Here is a 27,073-nt window from a genome sequence, read left to right as displayed (position 1 = left end):
CCCACAGCCTCAGTCGCTAGCTACGAGGGCTCCAGGCAGCTTGGTAAAGGGGTAGGGGAGTGGGAAGGGGCTTGGATAGAGGGCAGGGAAGTTCAAGGTGTGGATGGCATGGGGGGGGTGGTCAGAGGTCGGGGAACAGGGGGATTGAATCAGGGCAGGGGTTCCAGGGGCGGTCAGGGAGAAGAGGTGGTTGGATGGGATGCTATCAGGGGGTGAGAAGCGGGGGGGCAGATAGTGGGCAGGAGCTGGGCCACGTCTGGCTATTTGGGGAGGCATAGCCTCCCCTAAGTGGCCCTCCATACAATTTCTGAAACCAGATGCAGCCCGCAGGCCAAAAAGTTTGCCCGCCCCTGTTCTAGACCATGTCGTTATGGAATCTGGTTCTTATTGTGTTGCAACGCACTTAAATACTGCCCTACCTCTTGCAGCACCTAAAAATAGCATTTACTATCTGTGTCACTTGAAGATTATCACTAATAAAGCACTTATGTCTATTGTATCCCTACAGGGATCATTGTCCTCCTTGCTCCTGCATGCACTGCATCATGACATTTCTCTTTTCAGACCCAGTTCATCCCTCCCCATAAGCAGAGTGAAAAGCATTTAAAGAACCAGCTTCCTGCCCTCAGTTACATACAGACAATCCCACTGAAGTCTGTAAGAGTTGTACCTGATCATAGAATTGAGCCTATTTAGGGCCAGATGGTGAGAGAGTTTATCAGCGTAACTTCATTATCTTCAGAATTCACGCTCAGCTTCGGGCCATTCATGTATTTTGCACAGAATATCACTTCTTTTTTAAAAAAAATATATAGAAAGCTTTAAATTTTTGCAGTTTGTTTAAAACTTGGTATATTATGAGATAAGTTGGTTTGCACTGGAGAGTGCATGTGTTTTGTTTGGGTGCTAAATTAGTCAATTAGTTCAAAACAGGTCAGTGAGCCGAAGTCAAAGGGTAATATTTTCAAAAGTGAGCACAGTCACAGTGCTGTGAACCTGCAATCAGCAGACGCCAGAGACCGAGGCAGAATCCCCTCGGTATCACAGTGATTGGGAAGCAGCACTCAGACAGCAATTTGCGGGGAATGGGACGGCTACAACAGCTCAGCAGAAAAACAATCTGCAGGTAATAGGATTCTTCTGATTCAACCAGCTACAGGAGTCAGAGAGGAAAAAAGAATATTTTTAAAATGTGGATGTAAACACCAACTGAAGAACCAAGAAACCTGGCATCCATCTTACAGCTCCTTTAACTATGGACAGTAGGAAGAACATCAGGTTTTTTTGCCCAGCTAATGTGGCCTATTGCTATGGTAGTTCTGTAGCAGACAGTTCTTGAGTTTGCAGCCACTGTACATGACAGATTAGGTTTTCCTTTCTGTTCACTGGCAAGTAGCATTGACAGCATCTACTGCATTTTATGCACGTTGTTCGCTCTGCATTAAGAAAATGTTGAATATATTGTGATTACATTTGGCATCCAGAAGAAATTATTGCAGTTAGGTCTTTCCACTCTACCAGTGAAGGCTTCCTTCAATCCATAGATATTATTGCTTTTGGAAGGCTCGTGCATGAGGTTTTTGTGATTTTGTCATTCTGGCTGCTATTCTGAAGGCATCTTGGCAAGGCTTTCATTATTAATGACAAATCATGACGGATTTTTCCCTTCAGTTTCCTTATAACACCATTCTAGCTAAATTAACTTGATTTAATTTAAAAAAGTATTCTAATTTTAGTACTCACTTAATTGTGAAGTCTGTGAAAGATAAGTAAAATATTTCTGCAATAACTTGCTCTAAAGAGGAAACTTCTCCCTTCTACACACACAGTGTCCATTAACACCACAATCTTTAATGTAACAGAAATTTGACCCCTACATGAGGGAGCATTATTGGTTTTATTACATTTTCTTGGCTGTAATTGTCAGATCTAGTTTCATGGCTGACTTCTATAATCTGAGCAAGGAGCACAACGCAAGATATGTTTTATCTAGAGAGGGACTCGAATGAAAAGTTTGAATCCAAACACCTACATTTTGGAAGCATTCACAGACTGAACTGGGACTAAAATCTCAATTTCTAGATTATTCATATCTTTATAATTAAAGCTGAACAAAAAACTTGAATCCAAACTTTAGGAAGCTACAGTTTTCTAGCTTTAAATTTAAGTGTATTTTGTGATGAATAGTTTCAGAGCTTATGCTTCTTCAATAGTTACCCTAAAAAGGCAATTATAATAGAAAAAAAGGGATGTGATGACCTCCTTGAAAGTTGTTGTATTTTCATATTTAGAAATTCATAATAATATGCTCATGACAGTCCATTAAAATAATAAGCTATCAGAAAATGAATCTAAAAACCTACCCTCATATTCTTAAATCAAAACAGTTGCAGAAATACAACTTTCATCCACTGGGAAAAGATGATACTAATGAAATTATCATATTCCAATGCTTCTGGTAGCACTTTTTCTTTCTTCAGTAATTAGTCAAAATTCCATGCATAATCAGTGTATAAAATGGACATTTAAAATATATATTTTGAATTTAGCACATAAGATTGTTATCTGATTGACAGTGCTAGAAGCTAAAGTACTAATTGCACAGGAGCAGCATAGGTGGAGTCTAAGTGGGCTGGTTTGAACCCCTCTGCTTGGTCCGCGTCATATTCCAGCAACCAAATAAAATATTTCACATGAAAGATTGCACTTCCATGTGGCAAATAGAGTAACTGCTAAAGGGAAATGAGTATTCTTAGTCAGTTTCTATTAGCTACAAACCTTTTGTGTTAAGAATGTGGAAAGAAAAAATTTGGTTTATTCTTTTCAGATGGCATGTCTATCAACAGCAATGTGTGCTCCACTTGCAATTCTCTAAGAATCTTGTTTGGTTGGCTGGTTGTTGTCTACAGGTTACATCTATGCAAGAAAGAAAAATATAACTTGTTGCCAAAATATTACCCTAATTTTAATATGCATGTTCTATATACATATTTATGCAATTTAAGTATATATTTTATGTGGCTGGATCAAAAATCTTGTCGCACTGGATATAGCCTCAGACAACATACCCAGGCAAGCAAGTAAGAGAGAGTAAAAAAAACCCAACCTTTTAATCTCAGCAAGGACTTCCCTAAACTTTGGGCCCAAGCATTAAGGAGCAAGCAGAACCACTTGCCTATTTATTTGCTCCCAAGAAAAGACAGGTGGGATATTCTCAGGAAAGTGTAGAGAATGGGCAGATCATTGGCTCCACACATTGCTATTCACTAGCCAAAGTGGGAGAGCCACTGCAGTGCCACCTAGGATTAAGGAAGAAGCAAGAAGAAATTGTGAGTGAGAAGAATTTATTTTCTATATAGAGAAATTGCTTAGACATTCTCAGAACTGTTGTAATGTTAGTTAAAATTTACCAATTTAACCCTCAACGCATCCATGACGTTATATACCACATGGGATATATGTTGTGATAACTCATGAACTATTGGCCCTCCAAATATGCTACTTTAGGACATTGCATATGCTAATAGATAATGCATTGCAGTGACAGTGGTTGCTGTATACATAAAACACTGCAAATCCCTGGATATCCACTTTATATTCGCGGATATCTGCATTCACAGAGCCCAGTTTGGTTGTATTGTTTAGCATCCTTGCAGATCGTGGAGCAGATGTGGATCCACATTTTTTTATCCACACAAGGCTCTAACAGTGAGATAGATGCTGGTGCAGGTACGCATACACATACATATAAAAGGTGGAGTGTGGATCGGATACAAGTTAATTATCATGGGTTGGATGCAGATCCAATTTTTTTTAATCTGTGCAGGGCTCTATATATACAATCACCCTGCTAATTCTTTCAATTTGCTAGTAATTTATTTCAATTTGCTAGTTAAATAAAGTTGTTAGGTTTTTTTGTTTTTTGAGGTTTTTTTGCCAAACACATTAAAGAACTGTTCTTAATTTCTGAATGAATTTGGGGACAAAAGTCCCCAACAACACAGTGAGTGTAACTTTTTTCATGATACTTGATTTTAAATATTTTTGTCCTAAAATATTAAAACATTATTCTTGGTTTCTGAATGTATTTAGGGTACAAATATCCTCCACCTCACAGTTCATGTAACTTTTTTCTTGACACTTGAGAAAGGTTAATATTCTTTGTGTTATAATTACTCGATTATACTGTTCAATTCAATGCTCAATGAAATTCAGGGTTGATAAATGTAAAGTAATGGATATTGGAACATGTAATTCCAACTATACATGTAAAATGATGAGGTCTAAATTAGGCGGTACCTCTCAAGAAAGAGATTTATCCACAATAACTCCAAGATCTCTGAGAACAGCCACTGAATGTGCAGCAGCTGGGAATGTTGGGAATCATTAGGAAAGGATAGGTAACAAGACAGAAAATATCATATTTCCTCTATATAAACCCATGGTACACCCACATCTTGAATACTGCATTCAGATCTGTTCGCCCCTTCTCAAAAAAAGATACACTGGAATTGGAAAAGGTACAGAAAAAGGCAATAAAAGTTATTAGGCATATGGAACAGCTTCCACATGAGGAGAGATTAATAAGACTGGGACTTGTCAGCTTGGAAAAGAGATGACTAAGGAGGGATATAATAGTGGTTTATAAAATCATGACTGCTGTGAAGAAAGTAAATAAGGAAGTGTTATTTACCCCTCATAAGGAAAGAAGTAGGGGGTCACCAAATGAAATTAATAGGCAGCAGGTTTAAAACAAATGGACGTATTTCTTCACACACTGCTCAGTCAGTCTGTGGAACTCTTTACCAGAGAATGATGTGAAGGTCAAGATTATAACAAGGTTCTAAAAGGAACTAGATAAATTCATGGAGGATAGGTCCATCAGTGGCTATTAGCCAGGATGGGCAGGGATGCAAAACCATACTCTGAGGTGTCCCTGGCCTCTGTTTGCCAGAAGCTGGGAATGGGCAACGGGGATGGATCACTTAATGATTACTTGTTCTGCTCATTCCCTCTGAAGCACCTGGCATTGGCCACTTTCGGAAGACAGGATACTGGGCTAGATGGACCTTTGGTCTGACCCAGTATAGCCATTCTTATGTTCTTATGTTTTACTTGTGCACAGGAGAGAAGTTCCTTTTTGTGTTCGATTTTGAGATTTCAAAATGTTGTCTTTATTCCAAAATGGAATGAAAAATGAAAAAATTCATTATTGGTAGGGCTGTCGCGATTAAAAAATTAATCATGATTAACTGTGTGGTTATAAAAATAATTGCGATTAATCACACTGTTAAACAATAATAGAATACCTTTTACTTAAATATTTTGGATATTTTCTACATTTTAAATATATATTTATTTCAGATACAACAAAGAATATAAAGTGTACAGTGCTCACTTTATATTTTTCATTACAAGTATTTGCACTGTAAAAACAACAACAAAAGAAATAGTATTTTTCAATTCACCAAATACAAGTACTGTAATGTAATCTCTTTATCATGAAAGTTCAACTAACAGACATAGAATTATGTAAAAAAATGGCATTCAAAAGTAAAACAATGTAAAATTTTAAAGCCTACAAGTCCACTCCATTCTACTTCTTGTTCAGCCAATCACTCAGACAAACAAGTTTGTTTACATTTACAGGAGATAATACTGCCCACTTCTTGTTTACATCACCTGAAAGTGAGAACAGTTGTTCTCATGACACTGTTGTAACTGGCGTTGCAAGATATTTATGTGCTAGATGCGCTAAAGATTCATATGTCCCTTCATGCTTCAAGCACCATTCCAGTGGACATGCATCAGTGCTGGTGACGGGTTCTGCTCGATAACAATACAAAGCAGTGCATGTTCATTTTCATCATCTGAGTCAGATGCCACCAGCAGAAAACTGATTTTCTTTTTTGGTGGTTTGGGTTCTGAAGTTTCCACATAAGAGTGCTCTTTTAATACTTCTAAAAACACGCTCCACACCTCATCCCTCTCAGATTTTGGAAGGCACTTTTCTTAAACCTTGGGTCAAACGCTGTAGCTCTCTTTAGAAATCTCACATTGGTACCTTCTTTGCATTTTGTGAAATATGAAGTGAAAGTGTTCTTAAAATGAACAATATGTGCTGGGTCATCACCCGAGACTGCTACAACACGAAATATATGGCAAATACACATGTAGGTAAAACAAAGCAGGGAACATACAATTCTCCCACTAGGAGTTCAGTCACAAATTTAATTAATGCATTCTTTTTTAAACGAGCATCATCAGCATGGAAGCACGTCCTCTGGAATGGTGGCCAAAGCATGAAGGGACATACAAATGTTTAACATGTCTGGCATGTACATACCTTGCAATGTTGGCTACAAAAGTGCCATGCAAATGCCTGTTCTCACTTTCTGGTGACATTGTAAATAATAAGAGGGCAGCATTATCTCCTGTAAATGTAAACAAACTTGTTTGTCTTAGCGATTGACTGAACAAGAAGTAGGACTGAGTGGACTTGTATGCTCTGAAGTTTTACATTGTTTTGTTTTTGAGTGAAGTTATATAACAAAAAAATCTACATTTGTAAATTGCACTTTCACAACTTGCACTATAGTATTTGTATGAGGTGAACTGAAAAATACTAATTCTTTTGTTTATCCCTTTTACAATGAAAATATTTGTAATAAAAATATTTACACTTTGATTTCAATCCAACACAGAATATCATATGTCTGAAAATGTAGAAAAACATCTTAAATATTTAATAAATTTCAATTATTATTCTATTATTTAACAATGCAATTAAAAAAGATTATTTTTAATCACGATTAATTTTTTTAGTTAATCGCATTCATTAACTGTGATTAATCGATAGCCCTAATAATTTGTTTTGTGTTGATTGAAACATTTTGTTTTGATTTTGACTTTAAAAAATAGATAATAAATAATCTAATTATAATAGATAATATAATGCAAAATAAAAAATGCAGACTGAAGTAATTTCCAAATGTAAAATCAAAATTTTCTATTCTGGAAATGTTGAAATGGGAAGTTGCAATATTGTTAGGATTCCCGCCTCCCCCCCACCCCAAGTTTTCTTCCAAAAAACAAATTAGGCAAAATCAATCTGATGTCATAAAACATTTCAGTTTTTACAGATCTACATATTCTGACTGAATGTGGTTCCATCAACATTTCTTTAGCAAGTTCTAGTAATTACATATAAATTGGGGTTAGATATTTATTGTTGAAATGTTCTGGGAATCTGAGGGGAAAACTGTATTTGTAAACAGATCACCCTGAAAAAAATACAAATGATTTGGAATGATACAAATGTTTCTATTTTAGTGAGAAGTGTCATGCAAACTTCCTTTGGCTCTGATGTGTGCAATTCCAGAACCTTAAGCTGCTGCTGAGAATGAACCTAGAAACTCAAAGCTGTACTGAGTTAAAACCACAAATTTCCGTATGGTTTCCTGTTTAAACATACTGTGACAGGATCCCTGGGGTGCAGCCTGGGACTGTAGTGCCGCTGTACTCCCTGAATTCAATCCAGCCTGGCCTGTCTCTCACAATGCTTCGCTAGTGAAAAGCAGCTAGCCCTTCTAGGCGCTGCGATCATTCAGCACAACAGCCCGTGGAGCCCCACATCCAGCTAGATTGCATGATTGCTCCCAGAGCCAGTCATGAATCACACAGAGAAAGGCACCAGCACAATCCCCTCCCCAGTATCCAGCACTGTACCACAGGGATCTACCATCTTGTACTGCTCAAGATGGGCATTGCAAATTTATTAATTGTTTCACCACTTCAACAGTGGAAAGTAGACATACACCAGCCTTTGCAAAACCTGAGCAGATTTGCCCCACACTTCATACAAACTCACCGGTAAAGATAAACAATTAAACAAATGTATTGAGTATAAGAAGTAGATTTTAAGTGGTATTAAGTGATAGGCAAAAAGTCAGAGTTAGTTATCAAAAGAAATAAAATATATGCAAGCAGTCTAAACTCTCAACCCTATTAGACTGGGCAACATCTAGATTAAGCAGTTTTTCTCACCCTGTTAGATATTGCAGTCCTTAGTATACAGGTTTGTTCCTGAAAGCTGGGCCAATTTCCTCTGTTGGAGTCTTTTCTTATTTGCTTGCAGCGTAGTTGGGGGCAGGAGAAGGGCCAGGATACAGCCTCTGTATCTGTTTTTTGCCCTCAGTCCATGTGCTTGGAAAACTCAAGTCCAGGCATGTCTGGGAGGCATTGCTGAGTCTCCAAGCAAGGTTGAGCAATTCCCCTGGTGTGGCCTTATGTGGATGAGTTATTGCATTTTAGCTCCCTTCCTGGACAACAGTTGTTGATGGATTGATTGATACCCCGCTTGGTTACTTTCCTTGCTGTTGCCTCTGGGGAGCTAATACCTGGCTGATTCCCCAGTTTACAGCATGTTTTAGTGACAACCATACCACTCAATTCTCATAACTTCATATGCATTAATGATATACGTATCTGGATCATTTCAGCAGATCATAACCATTTCCCTGATACCTTACAAGGCATGCTTTATATGTATGATCACAGTTCTATAGAAATGAGGAATATGGGGGTTACAGGATGCTCCCCCAAAGTATAGAATGTCACAAATTCATTGCTCCAAGTTCTGTTGAAATGGTATAGTACTTATATATTCTCAAACAGGACTGGCTCCAGCTTTTTTGCCGCCCCAAGTGGTGAAGGAAAAAAAAAGCCGCAATCGGCAGCACTTCAGCAGCTGCTCTAGCGCACCACTTCATTCTTCAGCGACAATTCGGTGGCCTCTGTGTAAGGACTCCAAGAGGGACTGAGGGACCTGCTGCCGAATTGCCACTGAAGAACCGGACATGCCACCCCTTTGCATTGACCGCACCAAGAAACTACTTCCTCTACTGGTGCCTGGAGCTGGCCCTGTTCTCTAAAGATTCACCGGCCTTTTAAAAGTTTAGAGTTGGTAATGAAGTGTCAAAACGAGTAAAGTTGCATGTGTTTTAATGTTACATAACCATGCTTAACCCCGTTCTGGAAATATGTTGTGTGTTTTGCTTAGCTGTGTGCCAGTCTATGGAATCTAGTGGCAAGGAAAATGACATAGCCTTCACTCTGAAAGTGGAATTTATATTGTTTCAAATAGGGCCAGTTTGAGCTAATCTTGCAAACTCCCTGCACTGGGCCATGTGCTAGTGATATGTATAGGACTGTAAGAGGAATAGATAATGATCCTGATCCTCATTTGGCATAAAGTGCCATAAATAGCTTCATTAATCTTAGGGGTGCTATATCAGTTTATTCCAGTGGAGGGTCTGGCTCATTGTTCTCAGAACTCATTTGCTAGTTTCCTAATTCTTTCTAGAAACATACAAGTGGATGACGGAGGTTTCAGAAAGCAGAAAGAGAATGCTTTGCTCTGTACCAGCCAGGGGAAACATTAGGGAGAGAAGCAGAGTGATTCTCATCACAGAGCTGTCAGACATCGCAACGTAGCTCATACTCCACCTCACACGTCACTGGAGCATGCACAATTAAGATCATATTGACATTTCAGCCATTCCCTACTGGGCTGAAACACCTGTGATGTGGAAGCTTGCTGTAGACTACAGATGATGCTTTTATGTCTAAGTCAGACCTACTTTCAGTTTAAGTGTATCTAGGACGCAAGCTGTCATAATATAATTCCCAATTTTGAACCTTAGCATCCAAAATATGGGTACTGGCATGAATTCCCCTAAGCTTAATTACCAGCTTAGATCTGATAAGCTGCCACCAATCAGGAATTCCAGTGCCTGATACTCTCTGGTCCCCCCAAAACCTTCCCTGGGGACCCCCAAGACCCAAACCCCCTGGATCTTAACACAAGGAAAGTAAACCCCTTTCCTCACCGTTGCCTTTCCTAGGATTTCCCTCCCTGGGTTACCCTGGAAGATTACCGTGATTCAAACTCCTTGAATCTTAAAACAGGGAGGAATGTCCCTTCTGCCCCCCGCCCCTTTCTCCCTCACCCAGAGGCAAAACAGATTCAAGCTCCATGAATCTAAAACAAAGGGATTCCCCCTTCTCCCCTCCCTACCTGTTAAGTACAAACTCAATTCCCTTGAGCCTCAACAAGGGGGGGAAAATCAGACAGGTCTTAAAAGCAAAACTTTTCATAAAAAGAAAGAAAAAAAAGGCAAAAGTTTATCTCTGCAATTTAGATGGTAAAAAGTTACAGGGTCTGTCAGCCTATAGAAACTAGAAAGAACCTCCATCCCCACAGCAAAATACAATTTAAAATACTTCCAGCAAACTACACATTTGCAAATAAAGGAAAACAAATAAAAAGACTATACTGCCTTTCTACTTTGTACTCACAAAATTGGAATAGTATCAGAGGGTAGCCATGTTAGTCTGGATCTGTAAAAGCAGCAAAGAATCCTGTGGCACCTTATAGACTAACAGACGTTTTGGAGCATGAGCTTTCATGGGTGAATACCCACTTCCTCAGATGCATGTAATGGAAATATCCAGGAGCAGGTATATATATGTGTGCTAGCAAGCAAGCTAGAGATAACGAGGTCAGTTCAATCAGGGAGGATGAGGCCCTGTTCTAGCAGTTGAGGTGTGAAAACCAAGAGAGAGAAACTGGTTCTGTAATTGGCAAGCCATTCACAGTCTTTGTTCAATCCTGAGCTGATGGTGTCAAATTTGCAGATGAACTGAAGCTCAGCAGTTTCTCTTTGAAGTCTGGTCCTGAAGTTTTTTTGCTGCAGGATGGCCACCTTAAGGTCTACTATAGTGTGGCCAGGGAGGTTGAAGTGCTCTCCTACAGGTTTTTGTATGTTGCCATTCCTAATGTCTGATTTGTGTCCATTTATCCTTTTCCGTAGAGACTGTCCAGTTTGGCCGATGTACATAGCAGAAGGGCATTGCTGGCATATGATAGCGTATATTACATTGGTGGATGTGCAGGTGAATGAACCAGTGATGGTGTGGCTGATCTGGTTAGGTCCTGTGATGGTGTCGCTGGTGTAGATATGTGGGCAGAGTTGGCATCGAGGTTTGTTGCATGGATTGGTTCCTGAGCTAGAGTTATTATGGTGTGGTGTGCAGTTACTGGTGAGAATATGTTTCAGGTTGGCAGGTTGTCTGTGGGCAAGGATTGGCCTGCCACCCAAGGCCTGTGAAAGTGTGGGATCATTGTCCAGGATGGGTTGTAGATCCTTGATCATGCGTTGGAGGGGTTTTAGCTGGGGGCTGTATGTGATGGCCAGTGGAGTCCTGTTGGTTTCTCTCTTGGGTTTGTCTCTCAGTAGGAGGCTTCTGGGTACACGTCTGGCTCTGTTGATCTGTTTCCTTATTTCCTCATGCGGGTATTGTAGTTTTGAGAATGCTTGGTGGAGATTTTGTAGGTGTTGGTCTCTGTCTGAGGGGTTAGAGCAGATGAGGTTGTACCTCAGTGCTTGGCTGTAGACAATGGATCGTGTGATGTGCCCGGGATGGAAGCTGGAGGCATGAAGGTAGGCATAGCGGTCGGTGGGTTTTCGATATAGGGTGTTGTTAATGTGACCATCACTTATTTGCACCGTGGTGTCAAGAAAGTGGACCTCCCAAGTAGATTGGTCCAGGCTGAGGTTGATGGTGGGATGGAAGCTGTTGAAATCATGGTGGAATTTTTCCAGAGTCTCCTTCCCATGGGTCTAGATGATGAAGATGTCATCAATGTAGCGTAGATAGAGAAGGGGTGTGAGTGGACGAGAGCTGAGGAAGCGTTGTTCCAGGTCGGCCATGAAGATATTGGCATATTGTGGGGCCATGCGGGTGCCCATAGCAGTGCCACTGATCTGGAGATATATATTGTCATCAAATTTGAAATAGTTGTGTGTAAGTATAAAGGCACAGAGCTCAGCAGCCAGTTGTGCTGTGTCATCATCAGGGATAGTGTTCCTGACAGCTTGTATTCCATCTGTGTGTGGATGTTTGTGTAGAGAGCCTCTACATCCATGGTGGCTGGGAGGTCACCAATGCATTGTAGTTTCCTCAGGAAATTAGTGGTGTCGCGGAGATAGCTGGGAGTGCTGGTGGCATAGGGTCTGAGTAGAGAGTCCATATATCCAGACAGTCCTTCAGTGAGAGTGCCAATGCCCGAGATGATGGGGCGTCCGGGATTTCCGGGTTTGTGGATCTTGGGTAGTAGATAGAATAACCCTGGTCGGGGCTCTAGGGGTATGTTGATTTCTTCTGGTGTTAGTGTAGGGAGTGTCCTGAGTAGATGCTGTAGTTTCTTAGTGTATTCCTCAGTGGGATCTGAGGGAAGTGGCCTGTAGAATTTGGTATTGGAGAGTTGTCTGGCTGCCTCCTTTTGATAGTCAGACCTGTTCATGATGACAACAGCACCTCCTTTATCAGCCTCTTTGATGATAATGTCAGGGTGGTTTCTGAGGCTGTGGATGGCATTGCGTTCTGCACGACTTAGGTTGTGAGGCAAGCGATGTTGTTGTTCCACGATTTCTGCCTGTGCACGCCGGCGGAAGCATTCAATGTATAGGTCCAGGCTGTCATTTCGACCCTCAGGAGGAGTCCATGTGGAGTTCTTTTTCTTGTGCTGTTGGTGGGAGGGCACCCGTGTATCAGTGCACTGTTCAGTGTTGTCCTGGAAGTATTCTTTGAGTCGGAGATGGCGAAAGTAGGCTTCCAGATCGCCACAGAACTGTATCATGTCGGTGGGGGTGGCAGGGCAGAAAGAGAGTCCCCGAGATAGGACAGACTTTTCTTCTGGGCTGAGTGTGTAGTTGGATAGATTGACGATATTGCTGGGTGGGTTAGGGGTACCACTGTTGTGGCCCCATGTGGCAGGTAGGAAGTTTAGACAGCTTACAGTCCTTTTTCCTTTGAAGAGAGGTGAAGTGAGTAATGTAGATCTCCTGTCTTATTCTAGTGAAGTCCGTTTGTATAGAAGTTTGGTTATTAATGAGAGTCTCCAGGTTGGAGGGCTCTTTTTGATGTTTTTCCTGTTTGCTGTATAGGATGCTGATCAGGTGGTTCCTCAGTTTTTTTGACAGAGTATGACATAATCTCTCACTGTGGTCTGTGTAGTATGTAGATAGCAGTGGATTTTTTACCTTTAGTCCATTTGGTATGATGTCCATCCGTTTGCATTTGGAAAGGAAGATGATATCTGTCTGTATGTGTGCAAGTTTCTTCATGAGGTTGATGGATTTCCATTCCATACGGCTAAATGCAGTGCCTTGCATGGTGTCAAGTATCAGAGGGTAGCCGTGTTAGTCTGGATCTGTAAAAGCAGCAAAGAATCCTGTGGCACCTTATAGACTAACAGACGTTTTGGAGCATGAGCTTTCGTGGGTGAATACCCACTTCCTCAGATGCATGTAATGGAAATATCCAGGAGCAGGTATATATATGTGTGCTAGCAAGCAAGCTAGAGATAACGAGGTCAGACCTCAACTGCTAGAACAGGGCCTCATCCTCCCTGATTGAACTGACCTTGTTATCTCTAGCTTGCTTGCTAGCACACATATATATACCTGCTCCTGGATATTTCCATTACATGCATCTGAGGAAGTGGGTATTCACCCACGAAAGCTCATGCTCCAAAATTGGAATAGAAGATTGGAGAGTCTGTAGGTACGTGTGGTCACTCTCAGAGCCCAGAGAGAACAAAGCAAAACCAAAAAAACACAAAGGCTTCCCTCCACCAAGATTTGAAAGTATCTTGTCTCCTGATTGGTCCCCTGGTCATGTGTTTGGTTCCCTGTTTGTTAACCCTTTACAGGTAAAAGAGACATTAACCCTTAACTATCTGTTTATCACACAAGCCCAAAAACATTTACTTGTATGAGTAACCCTTACTCACACAAGTAATCTCATCTTCAGTGTGGTTACTTGCATGAGTAAAATCTGCTCGTTTAATTACAGATGTGCAGAATTAAGCCTATAGATCAGGGGTTTTTAAGAACACTAAGCTACAGCTGTATTTATAAGAACTGTATAAAACATTAACCATTTTTTTAAGTTGTTATGATATTCTCTCAGACTATCCTGAAGAATTTTCCCTGTGTGCTGTCATAACTTTAGTCCCAGATTTGGACCTTAGCGTCCAAAATATGGGGGTTAGCATGAAAACCTCCAAGCTTAGTTACAAGCTTGGACCTGGTACTTGCTGCCACCACCCAAAAAATTAGAGTGTTTTGGGGCACTCTGGTCCCCCTGAAAAACCTTCCCTGGGGACCCCAAGACCCAAATCCCTTGAGTCTCACAAAAAAGGGAAATAATCCTTTTTCCCTTCCCCCCTCCAGGTGCTCCTGGAGAGATACACAGACACAAGCTCTGTGAATCCAAACAGAGTGACTCCCCCTCTCCGTTCCCAGTCCTGGAAACAAAAGCACTTTCCTCTTCACCCAGAGGGAATGCAAAATCAGGCTAGCAAATCCAACACACACAGATCTCCCCCTGATTTCTTCCTCCCACCAATTCCTTGGTGAGTACAGACTCAATTTCCCTGAAGTAAAGAAAAACTCCAACAGGTCTTAAAAGAAAGCTTTATATAAAAAAGAAAGAAAAATACATACAAATGGTCTCTCTGTATTAAGGTGACAAAATACAGGGTCGATTGCTTAAAAGAAATATGAATAAACAGCCTTATTCAAAAAGAATACAAATCAAAGCACTCCAGCACTTATATTCATGCAAATACCAAAGAAAAGAAACCATATAACTTACTATCTGATCTCTTTGTCCTTACACTTAGAAACAGAAGATTAGAAAGCAGAGACTACTTCTCCAAAACTCAGAGAAAGCAGGCAGACAGAAAACAAAGACCTCAGACACAAAATTCCCTCCACCCAAAGTTGAAAAAATCCGGTTTCCTGATTGGTCCTCTGGTCAGGTGCTTCAGGTGAAAGAGACATTAACCCTTAGCTATCTGTTTATGACATGTGCACACACTGAATGTGTTGGCATGCAGCAGGTGAGAGGCTTCGCAAATAGTTAAAAATTAGGTTGTTTGGTTCATTGAGTCTAGACAGGTTATCCATGTGAAGTTTATTTTCTAGTTAGTATAGTAAGAATGGACAAATCAAAACAGGCTCCATGTGGCCTCCATGCCAAGTTACATCCTTGGAGCTGGGAAATCCTGACCCATCAGCACCTCTTTCCTGCAGCTGGCCAATGGGTGCCAGAGACTCCCAGGGGAAGGAGCTAACTATTATCCCACGGTGAATGTCTCCCTTCTTCTAGGATTCCCTCCCCCCTTTCACTGCCAGGCTCATCAGGTTCCCCCACCCATTGATGCATTTGTTGTTATATCCCTGTTTGTTCTTCTGCATGGCTATCAAATGATTTAAATTTGCAAAGAAGCAACAGTTATCATATCAGAACAGTTTTATTTTAACAAGTTTAGTCTTTCACGCATTTTTTAAAGGAAGCTTTGACGGTAGGTTTCATTTTCTTTCTCTGTTTAACAATATGATTCAAAATGCCCTTACAAATTCTTTTGTAATTCTTAATCTTAAAGTGGGACTCTGCTCTGGGAAGGGAGTCCTGCAGTTCCATTTATGTGTGAAATGCTCTGCACTGACAAATAATAGTGTGTTGGGGAGCAGGGGTGTTCCTGACTGCCAACCTTGTAAACTCAGTCTGGGCTCAGAGGACATAGCTGGGTTATTCTATTTAACGTATCACCAGTGACAAAAGTAATATTGGTCTTGCCTTATGTGATACATGCACGACCCTATTGTCATCAGTGTGCTTGAAGATATTGGAAGTTAGTAAACATTTCTGCTGCTGATGTGTAAAATTAAATAGAATATTTTGTTCACTCATTTCTAGCTCTATCGGCTCTGCTCGGCTAAACAGGAGTCAAAAAGCAGCAAAAATGCGTTTTTCTCACTAAGGTCGACTGTTTATAACTGTGAATGGATACAGGGAGCAGATCAAGGCATCTTAAATAAGAGGGTGCCAATTTCAAAGTCACTTTTCAAAATAGTGCCAAACTTTATGTGGAAAAACAAAAGATTATTTTTGTATGGCTATCAGATAGTGGAATTTGAGACTTCTCTCGTGGAGCATGAATGCATATTCATTAATATTTCAATTAAACTGCTACTTAAGCAATTATCATATAAGATAAAACATTGTCTTTTTGGCAATGTACCATGAGGTCTTTCTATGTTACTTGAATTGGAGTAATTATTTATTGATATATTACATTTTATTTTAATATGTGGTGTTTTTAATTTCTACATATCCTCAAGCAACCTGTCTGTCTAGCAAATGCTACTACAATTATATTAGATGTTTTAGAAAACAATGCAGTTCTCAACAACATTTCTCCACAACACATTATATAACCCATTTTCTTTGGTTGTCTTCACACAAGAGACTTCCAGTCTGTTGGTTAGAAATCAGAAATTCAATTAAAAATGGTTTATTTTTGTTATAAAGACAGGGTTCAGAGTAGCAGCTGTGTTAGTCTGTATCCACAAAAAGAACAGGAGTACTTGTGGCACCTTAGAGACTAACAAATTTATTTCAGCATAAGTTTTCATAGGCTACAACTCACTTCTTCGGATGCATAGAATGGAACACACAGACAGGAGATATTTATAGATACAGAGAACATGAAAAGGTGGAAGTACGCATACCAACTGGAAGAATCTAATCAACTGAGACGTAGAAGTTCTGAGTCCTACCTCTGTTGACAACACAGGCTCAGTAGATGTCTACCTTTGACCATTGTTCAGAAATGCTAACACTGGTGTTTCTTTTGTTTTTCTTTGCATCACAGGAGTCATCAGGACCGCCTTGCATAACATGGACAGGGAAGCCAGAGAGCATTATTCCGTTGTCGTTCAAGCCAAAGATATGGCTGGGCAGGTCGGAGGGCTATCAGGGTCAACAACTGTAAATATCACACTCACTGATGTCAACGACAATCCACCCAGGTTTCCTCAGAGTATGTAAAGTTCAATATGTATTTCATTTGAAAAGCCACATTAATTGTTAGTGTTGGAAGTGACATATTAAGAAAAATCAATCACTGTTCAAATTGCAGGTGGAGAGGGGACACAAAAAGTTATGTTTTATGGGGTTTTATTTTTCACCTTTTTCATGTGGGATAGTATGTGAGGATGTGATACAGTTCCAGCACAGAAGCCAACCATGATCCCTTTACATATAATACTACTATTAACAACAATAATAATAGGGAAAATATAAGAACTCTACTGTGGGTTCTGCTTCATCCATTTTGGAATGTAATTACGTGATAATATGGTATGGATTTACTAAGTTAATTGTATTGTTCCCATGACAGGGAGGGAATTATAAATTTAATCCAGCATGTACATGCCCCCCCACCCCAAATGCTCTCTCTCTATCTCTCACACACATACACAAAATTTATAAATCACTTTTGATATAAAAAATAATAGTTCAAAGCATGATAGTATTATTGTTGGTGTTGTACAGTAAATCCTGCCTTTTCCCGAAGTAAGTTGTGTGGATACTAAATATCTAAAACCAAATGCTTGCACATAGCAAGTTAGGCAGAATGTTCATGAAGTAAGAATTTCTTAGTGTAACTCTTCACTTACGGCGTCATGTAGAGGACAGACACTGCACGCTTAGCTAGCATGGATATAAACAGCAGTGTAGATGATGAGGCACTGCTAAGGTGAGTAGAGTAAGGGGCCCTTCCTGCTTGAGCATCTAATGTATGTACTCTACATAGCTTTCTAAACACCCAAGCAGTGCTTATTTTTATCAGTGTAATGCTCCAGTGCCACCCTCTGCCGGAGCCTTCCTCCACCCCTGCTGCCTCCCCCAGCCAGAAACATTCACTGCTGCATGTAATATAAAGCACAGTGAGTGTGGGCACAGCCTGCCTTTCACCTTGGTGTGTAGCTGCATGTAACTGCAAGTGCATACAAGGTCACAGTCAAATAACGAATAGGAAATGTATTGACACACAGCACATATATTTAGAATTCTGAAACAGGAGTTGTAGCCTTCTAAGACTTCAGAGTATACCAAAAATAAATACCAAAAAAAAGGATTTAAGAGACTTTTCAGACCAAAATTGCATGACTAAATCTACTTTTGATTGCAAATTGGCTCAGGGCCAGTAAAAGTATGGTAATCTGGACTCGGACATTATTAAGAACCACTGTAGAACATAATGGCCTAGCAACTATAGGTACACCCAGTGGGAAATATGTTAAGCTGTTTAAAGGAAAAGATTTATCAGGAATAGTTGAGATCACAAAGCTCCAAGGAAAGATAAAATTCTCTGACAATTAATGTTATGTAGTCAGGAAGCTCTTTAAAAGTTTTGTAATAATGAATACTTGTGCTGGGCTTCCCACATGCACAATGAAGAGCCTTTGAAACGTAGTCTGAGATAGTTAATTCAGTTTTATATCCCATAAAATTGGCAAGATAGCCACCACCATCTTTAACACTTCCACATTATCATCAGAAAGATAAAGGCTACAGCATATATTGGAATAAATGTAATATTTAGATATCTTAATTGAGGAATAAAAAGTCTTAGATTACCATGATGGGTGAGAATTCAGCAACCAAAGAAGGCATAATTACACAGCAGCTTTAGAAAGTGTGGAGAGTGGTTTCCTTTTAATGTGGGGTAGGGGAGTCAGGATGGAGGATATGTTTAGATATTAAACCGACAGAAATGCACACCAACGCGTGTGTGTGTATGTATCTCAGTTGCCAACTTTCGCACAGTAAATAAGCACCCTGACTTTCACAATAAGCAAAAATCAAGCTAATCCCATTTCAAAACAAGGCCAAAACAAGCCAATCCTTAAGAACCCCAACATGCTGCAAGCCAAAAACTAGCCAACAAGCAACTCATGAGCCAATTAAGCCAAAAGTAAGCCCAAGTTCTGTGTTTTTTTTTCCTGCAAGTTTGGCAAGTCTGGTGTGTATGTGTGTTTGTTTATGTAAATTTATATGTTTTTCAATTTGTTTGTAAGTGGGTAAATAATATTTATAGAGTTAGCTATATTTCTATATATTTTAATTTATTTTACTGCTTCAAACAAACATTTTTTCAAAAATACAAAACAAAATTATCTCAGTTGTGAAACTTTGGACACATATTAATTAACTGGGCAAGGCTGAGTAAAAGATGATTTCCTGAGCTCAAAGTATTTTCTTTTCAGAATATATTACTCCTGAAATGTATAATACGGAGGACAACCACTCAATCCAACTTGCTTTTAAATACTAAAGGCATGATTATAACTTACACTTTCCTCAACAAATTTGATTGAAATTTCCCAAACTCCATCATCAAATTTGTAGATGATGTAACACTGGGCAATCTTTGTAACATGAAATATAACCGCTAAATTCATAAAACTAATTTCAGTTTTGATTTTCTTCTCTGGCCAATGTCCTTCATGCTCCTGACTTCTATCTCCTTACATTGCATGGCATTTCAGACTATAGTAGCAGATGATGTTGCTCCTTTTAGGAGACATCTAGTGAGTCTTGCTGTGGATTGCACTCACTGTGGATATCACAGAAAGTAGAAGTTGCCTCCCAGGCAGGTTTTGGGGATGAGTAACTCCAATGTATGAACTCTGATGGCAGCCAAGTTTCCAGAGAACACACAGGCTGAACTAGTGGTGTAGTGGTTAAAAAAATGGGTAAAGTAACCTAAACTAAACTCCATAGTCCCAGATGAGATGAAGGTATACTCCATTTACTCTTGTTCACCTTTGACTGTACTATTGGGCTGAACTTCATGTTCCCTTACTGTTAATTTATTTATTGACCAACACCCTGGTGAGTTTTGTATCTACACAGTGTGTGGACTGTATATTAGAGCATGTTGTAAAGGATACACTGATCACAGCTTTCCTAAATTATGTTTCATTTATAAGTATACTTTGTTGTTGGTATTATTTATTTTAAGTTAAGGCCAGATCTTTCAGGCCTTTCTCAGGTAAATCTCTTATTGAAGAAACTTGAGTTTTGACTAAGGATGGTAGAATTTGTCCTATACTATATAAACCATGAAACTCCAATCACAAAAAGTAAATCACATGAGATCAACATGTCTGTTTAATTCAGCTACTGTAATGCCGCTAGAATTTAATGAAATGTTTTTGAACATTGTATAACAAAAATTGTTAGCATAGCTCCTGAAAAGGAATATGATTTTCTGCAATACAACAACAGTCTAACAAGGAAAGGGGAAATATAATATACAAATTAATACATTTTCATAATGTGATTGGACCTCTTACATACAATTTTAGACATAATAAAAACAATACCTGATATAAAAAATGTATATGAAAAATTCTGTTTGCAAAACAAAAGTATTCATCACGTGCATGATTCAGCAAGAGTATGACCTTAGTGTAATGAATTCCTCTCTAGAATACACTTCCCCCTACTAAGCATCCTCAATGTTACCTTGTCCTATAGTAATCCATCTTTTTAATCCACATTATTGCCTTCACCACCTTTCCCTCTCATTGATTGTCTAAATGCAAATGAACTGCCAATATAGCACAAGATGGAAGACACCATTTCACTTGAAGGAGCTTTTGGTTTTCAGCAAAATATATTTCCCAGTTCGTGTTGATCAGTCTTATCAATGACTACCTTATTTGAGTAATGTCCCAGCTTTGGGCCCTAACTCTGACATAAAATGTTCCTCGAACTACTCTGTGATCTTAGATATAGACAATTTCATCTTCTTTTCAAGTTTCATAGCCATCTTCTGTAGACTTTATCTTTAGTAATGTTCTGTGATCTTAGCCTTAGTGCAATATGGATATCTTTTTATGTATTTTGCTCTTTAGTTTGATCCTGTTTCTTCTTGCATCAGGATCATCAGCTCATATGGTGGTTTCAACTGACAAGTCTGAATGTTGTAAGTGCGAATGTTTACAAAAGGAACCAGTTATGGACAGACAAATGCATTTCTTCTGGTAGCCTTACTACGCTATAGATTCCACAGGCCATTCTCCAGTAATCCTATTGTATTTAGGGACTCATCCTGCAAGGAGATGAGCACCTCCTGAGAATTGCTGAGTGCCCTGATCTTCCTTTGGCCCCACAAACAAGGGGGAGACTATTTCCTGGTACACTGCCTCCCAGAACTTCAGCTGGCACTTCCCTTATTGGCTTGGATAAGTAACATTTTATACAGCAGATTAAATTTTTGACCTTATTTTGACAAATCCATTAACTTCTATAGCATAAACCAAAACATTAAGGACAAAACATGACTATAATAACTTTTTATAAATTCCAGTTATTTCATAGGATTGCGTGAAATTTTTTAATACTGTATAAAATGTAAAATGTAGTAGGGTCCAAATGATGTAGGAATCTGGAAAAAATCCTTTTATAGATAGCATTCAGTTTTAAGTTACATATATATTTTGGTCCACATGTCTTTCTTTTGTGAGATACTATAAGAAAGAAGTCTGATCTGTGTTTTTTGTAAGACGTGATGGAACAGGTTATTGTTATTAAATAAATAAATAGGTTTGAACAGGCTAATGGCTTTCACTGTGTTCATCCTGCAAGGTTCTGATTGCCCAGAACTCCCATTGACTTCTTATTGTGAACTCCATAAATGTAGCCACATCAGGATGCCAGTATTCTAACCCCAGAACAATAGTCTCTCAGTGGCTAGTGTTGTTGGATAGGCTGGCTGCTGAATTCTGAACTAACTGAATCTTTACAGTTTCATGGCTTACCACGGTTAGGAGATGGGATGCAGTGTTTGGCCCAGTCCAGTAGCAATACAAGGAGAACCTCATGGTCACAGACAGATTTATGATTATAACTTGATGCCCTTGTAACCAAGATGGAGTTTGCTCTGCAAGCATCTCTGACCAAGAAAAGGCACACGCAAAAACTCAGCAGAGCAAGTCCCTTTCACCAAAAGGGCACCTGTTCCAAACCACCAGAGTGAACATACACATGCTGTAAGAGTACAATGAATTAGGAAAGGGAAATATTTATAATACAATGGGGAAAGTTAGGGAGAGTGGTAAAACAAGGTTACATTCAACATAAAGCCCCACAGGCCCAGTGGTACCACAGTCTGAAAGGGCAGATACCGAGTAATGCACCTGCACTCACAGTTCAGGAATCCTGGGAAAAGTTCCGATCCAATGGTGCATCTTGGTTGCTTCTGGTCATCTACAGCACCAGTAAACTTTCCCCCAACACCCCTCTGGTGCCTCTTCTGCCACTCTCTCTGCAAAACCCCACAGAGCAACAACCTCCCCACCTAGTAACAGCCTTCCTTCTTATTTCCAAAGCAAAATCACAAGCCTAAGTACTCACCACCCCATACAGCTCTGGGCAGCCGTGATAATGGATCTGACTCTGGGTTGTCCTTCTCTCAAGATTCCTCTATGGCAGAGTGCTCATACTGAATTCTGTCCTGGGGTGTCCCTCCCAGGCTTTGGGTAGGCTGTCTGCTGCTAGACTCTGTGAGGGCCTGCTTGTTGTAGACCTTCTGTCTGGAGCTCCAGACACACACAAACCCTGTTGCTTTCCTTCTCTCCAGGCTCTTTCCATCCCTAAACAGCATTTCTTCTTGGCTCATGCTCTCTAAAACCCAAAGGGATTACATGATATACTTCTACCACGATATAACGCTGTCCTCGAGAGCCAAAAAATCTTACCGCATTATAGGTGAAACCGCGTTATATCGAACTTGCTTTGATACACCGAAGCGCACAACCCCCTCCCCGCCCCCTGTAGCGCTGCTTTACCACATTATATCCAAATTCCTGTTATATTGGGTCACGTTATATTGGGGTAGATGTGTATATAATAAAAAGAATGAGGAGTAGTTGTGGCACCTTAGAGACTAACAAATTTATTTGTAGGCTAAAACTCACTTCATCGGATGCATGCAGTGGAAAATACAGTAGGAAGATATATATATACGGAGAATATGAAAAAATGGGTGTTGCCATACCAACTCTAACTAGATTAATCCAATGAAGTGGGTTTTAGCCCACAAAAACTTATGCCCAAATAAATTTATTAGTCTCTAAGGTGCCACCAGTACTCCTCATTCTTATTGCTGATACAGACTAACACAACTACCGCTCTGAAACATGATATATAATGCACATTTCCAGATGTATTGAAATAATTTAATGTAGTTAAATAATACCAATTTTAAAAGTCTGATTGAAGAAACACATTTTTAGATAGAGATAATGTTCTAACAATCGGATGCCTTCAGGAGTTCCTCTGTGAACTCTTCCTAGTAAGGCAATCTAATAGCAATAATTCACTCAGGGTAAAAGCCATTGCTATGTAGATGGCTTATGAATCACTTAAGGATTACTTAAGATCTACTTAAGTTTTTTAAGGGCTTAATCAGTGCATAAGGCCATATACAGGCCCTTTAGTTGGTTGATTTTCATCCTAACTACAGACAAAACTATCAGCTTTATGTTTATAAAGATTTTCTTTCCTAAATAAATATCCTCTAGCTCTTCAGTTTTAAGATGACACAAGCTGTTTTTTTTTTTAAATTTGTGAGTTTCATAGCTGAGTTTTTGTTCCACAATAATTATTGCTTGTCCTTGTACATAGTTTGCAACTTAACATGACATAGTCTTCTAGCATTTAGGTTTACATGCTGTCTGCCAGTAAGGTTTGATTATTTAATCTATTTAATAATTCTCTTCATATAATCTTTCTTAAGAGTCTGGGAGGAAGAACAGCTGGGATCCATGTAGTTGGGAACTTTGCTGCCAGGATAATTTCCTTAAAGGCAATTATAAACATAAAATCAATATTCTTCCCACACATACAGAAAAGCCTTAATTTAGTGGAAAGGAGAAGCTTGCAGGTGAGGGGAAAATATAAGAGCCTCTATGGATTTAGATTAGCTCAGCAGCTGGTGCTACTTAAAAATTAAACCGTCTATCCTTTTCTGTTGTGAAAATTCAGCCATTACATTGGGCCTTAGGGAGCAGAGACCAATGGGCAATTTGAGGGCTCTCAGGCTACATCTACACTACACACCACTTTTGGCATCATGTAGAGTACACACCTGAAAGGGCCCCCTATCATGAATATAATTAGGAGTGTAGTCAGTGAGGCATGGCTTAGGTAAATAGATTAAAGACATGCATGAGGGATGTGAGTTTGTATGCAAACACATATCCTATATGCTGTCTATTTACCCAAGCCATGCTTCCTATCTGTACTGTTATTTTTAGACATGTGGTGTCTCGCTGCCTCCCCACTGCTGGAGCCTTTCCACACTGCAGGAAAAGACTCCCCCAGTGAGGAACAGTTCTGGTAGTGGGAAGACACCAGGGAAAGGCTTCAGCAGGTGCCTGCTGCTGGACCCCTACTTTGCCATAGGGCATGATGACAGCAGATAAATAGCAGCAAGGAAAGGCTCTGCCAGCTCCTGGCTGTCAGAGCTGACTCCAGGAAAGGCTCCGTCAGCTTGACCTTTCCCAGCAGCCTCCTCCTTGCTAGATAGAGTCTTTTCTTGCCTCAGTGAAAGACTCTGGCAACAGTGAGCTGCTGGAACTTTTCCCCACAGTCTCCCCTCTGCCCGAACCTTTCACTGACACATGAAGCTACAACACTGCAGTGTGGATACAGCCTGCTTTTCCCTGTGGCATGTAGCTGGACAGACACTATCAGCTGCCAAAAGTAGTGTGTAGTGTAAATGTAGCCTCAATGTGAGGAATCTCCAAAATGAGATCCTCCTGGAAATTTCCTCCATGCTGCTCTGTTATACCAGCTACTCTGAAATTTGTCACCAGTCAAACCATACTGCAACAGCTGGAAATAAGTTTCTGCAAAACTTTGAGTTCTCCCCCAGCCCATTGCTTTCAATCAGATATGAGTCTCAAATTTAATCCAGACTACCTCAATAGGTAAAGGTTCATTTCGATGACACAAAGGTGGACTTTATTAAGCAATAAATACTAGTAGTTGCTGATAAACATATGTACATTATATTTCAATTGCCTGTATCTTTATCCAAGCAATTTTTTTTTCAAATGTAGTACACAAACTTGCGTGCCAAGTTAGAGTCAAAGTTCACCCATTTTTTAGTTGGCTGAATGGGGAGGAAATATGGTCAGAATTGTTTTTAAAATAACTCATAACTCAGAAAGAGTCAATGGGATTGTGTTTAAGATTAATGGGAAAACTGACCATCTAGCTAAGATGAAGCATGAAAAATGTTACCCTCCCCTCCGCAAAGTGAATGTTTTGCAAATCTGAATGCAAGGACATAGGGTGCTAATGAAAACTATTTTGTGACCTTAACTGTAGAGGGCATGAAGACTGATATAAGAGTGCCATTTTAGGAATTATTTTAACTATTGAGCAGAATATTGCCATTAAACATGAATCAAGTCAATGTTTGTACGATAGCCACACTCCATAACTCTCCCGCTCAACTGATATTTTCTTCCTCTCTTGTTCTTAAAGTTTTCAGTTATACAATTATTTCAACTAGTAATATGTATAAAGCTTCAACTCTGGTCCCAAAAGAGAATGGCCAGTGACTGACACATCCTTTGTTGAAATGGTTTTGTGTTTAATGTATTGATTATTCTCCTTTTTTTACAAGATAACATCAGATGAAGTAAATCCCCAAACTTTGACATTGATTGTTCTACATTTAAAAATTGCAAATGTTTCTTACCTTTTATTAAAGGTAAGCGTGGTAAGAGTTGAACTATCCAGGCTCAATTTCTTTAAATTTTCAGAGCATGGGGCTTCTCTCTAATTCTCTCAGCAGGATTTAAGACATGAGAAAAAAATAAATAGGCATGTGTTTGTCTTTTATTATCTGATGCTGGTATGAGAATCAAAACTGTCAATCCAAAGACCAGCAACCTACTGCTCCAAACATAAGAAACATGCGGGTGGGGCAGTGGTTATTCCCTAATAAGAATTGTTTGGAATCACCTGCCTAGCAATGTTGTTGAACCAAAGACATTAGGTCATTTTAAAAGCAGCTAGTATCAATATAGTCCCAAGGAAATATTGTATAAAAAGAAACAACTCTCAATAATCTGAATGGCCTTTGTCAAGTTTCCTTCCCCACTCTGAACTTTAGGGTACAAATGTGGGACCTGCATGGACACTTCTAAGTTTAATTACTAGTTAAGATCTGGTACACTGCCACCATCCAGAATTTCAGTGTTTGGAGTACTTTCTGTCCCCCAAAAATTTTCCCCTCCCTGGGCTGCCTTGAGGGACTTCACCAATTCCCTGGTGAACACAGATCCAAACCCCCTGGATCTTAAAACAAGGAGAAATTAACCATCCCCCTTCTTATCCCCCCACCAATCCCTGGTGAGTCCAGATCCAATCCCCTTGGCTCTTAAAACAAGGAAAAATCAATCAGGTTCTTAAAAAAGAAAGCTTTTAATTAAAGAAAGAAAAGGTAAAAATCATCTCTGTAAAATCAGGATGGAAAAATACTTTACAGGGTAATCAGATTCATATAGCCCAGAGGAACCCCCTCTAGCCTTAGATTCAAAGTTACAGCAAGCAGAGGTAAAATCCTCTCAGCAAAAAAGGAACATTTACAAGTTGAGAAAACAAAAATAAAACTAATCCGCCTTGCCTGGCTGTTACTTACAATTTTGAAACATGAGAGACTGGTTCAGAAAGATTTGGAGAGCCTGGATTGACGTCTGGTCCCTTTTAGTCTCAAGAGCGAACAACCCCCAAAACAAAGAGTACAAACAAAAGACTTCCCTCCACCAAGATTTGAAAGTATCTTGTCCCCCTATTGGTCCTCTGATCAGGTGTCAGCCAGGTTTACTGAGCTTCTTAACCCTTTACAGGTAAAAGCGACATTAACCCTTAACTATCTGTTTATGACAGCCTTTTACCTTTTTCCACTATGTTTTCCATTCCTAATATGCTAGACCAATTGTTAACATATGATGTGCCCTGAAAAATGGAAAGGAATACATAACATAATAATGTAGAACATAAAGTGTATCTAAGAGTTAAGAGCTAAGAGTTTTCTGTTTGTTTGAGACAGCTAAGAATTCTC

At 39.6% G+C, this 27,073-nt stretch overlaps 1 protein-coding gene across 1 annotated transcript in view; it reads left to right on the top strand.

Annotated features, from left to right (window-relative positions):
* CDH18 (cadherin 18) overlaps positions 1-27,073 on the top strand; it is a 1,009,618-nt gene that overhangs the window by 861,166 nt on the left and 121,379 nt on the right. The window contains 1 exon segment of the mRNA XM_030551747.1: positions 16,790-16,957. Within this exon segment, the coding sequence (XP_030407607.1) occupies positions 16,790-16,957 (168 nt within the window).

The sequence above is a fragment of the Gopherus evgoodei genome, chromosome 2 (genome assembly GCF_007399415.2).
Source record: "Gopherus evgoodei ecotype Sinaloan lineage chromosome 2, rGopEvg1_v1.p, whole genome shotgun sequence".
NCBI lineage: Eukaryota > Metazoa > Chordata > Testudines > Testudinidae > Gopherus > Gopherus evgoodei.
Note: the sequence above shows the minus strand (reverse complement) of the source record. Positions and strands in the feature narration are given on the sequence as shown.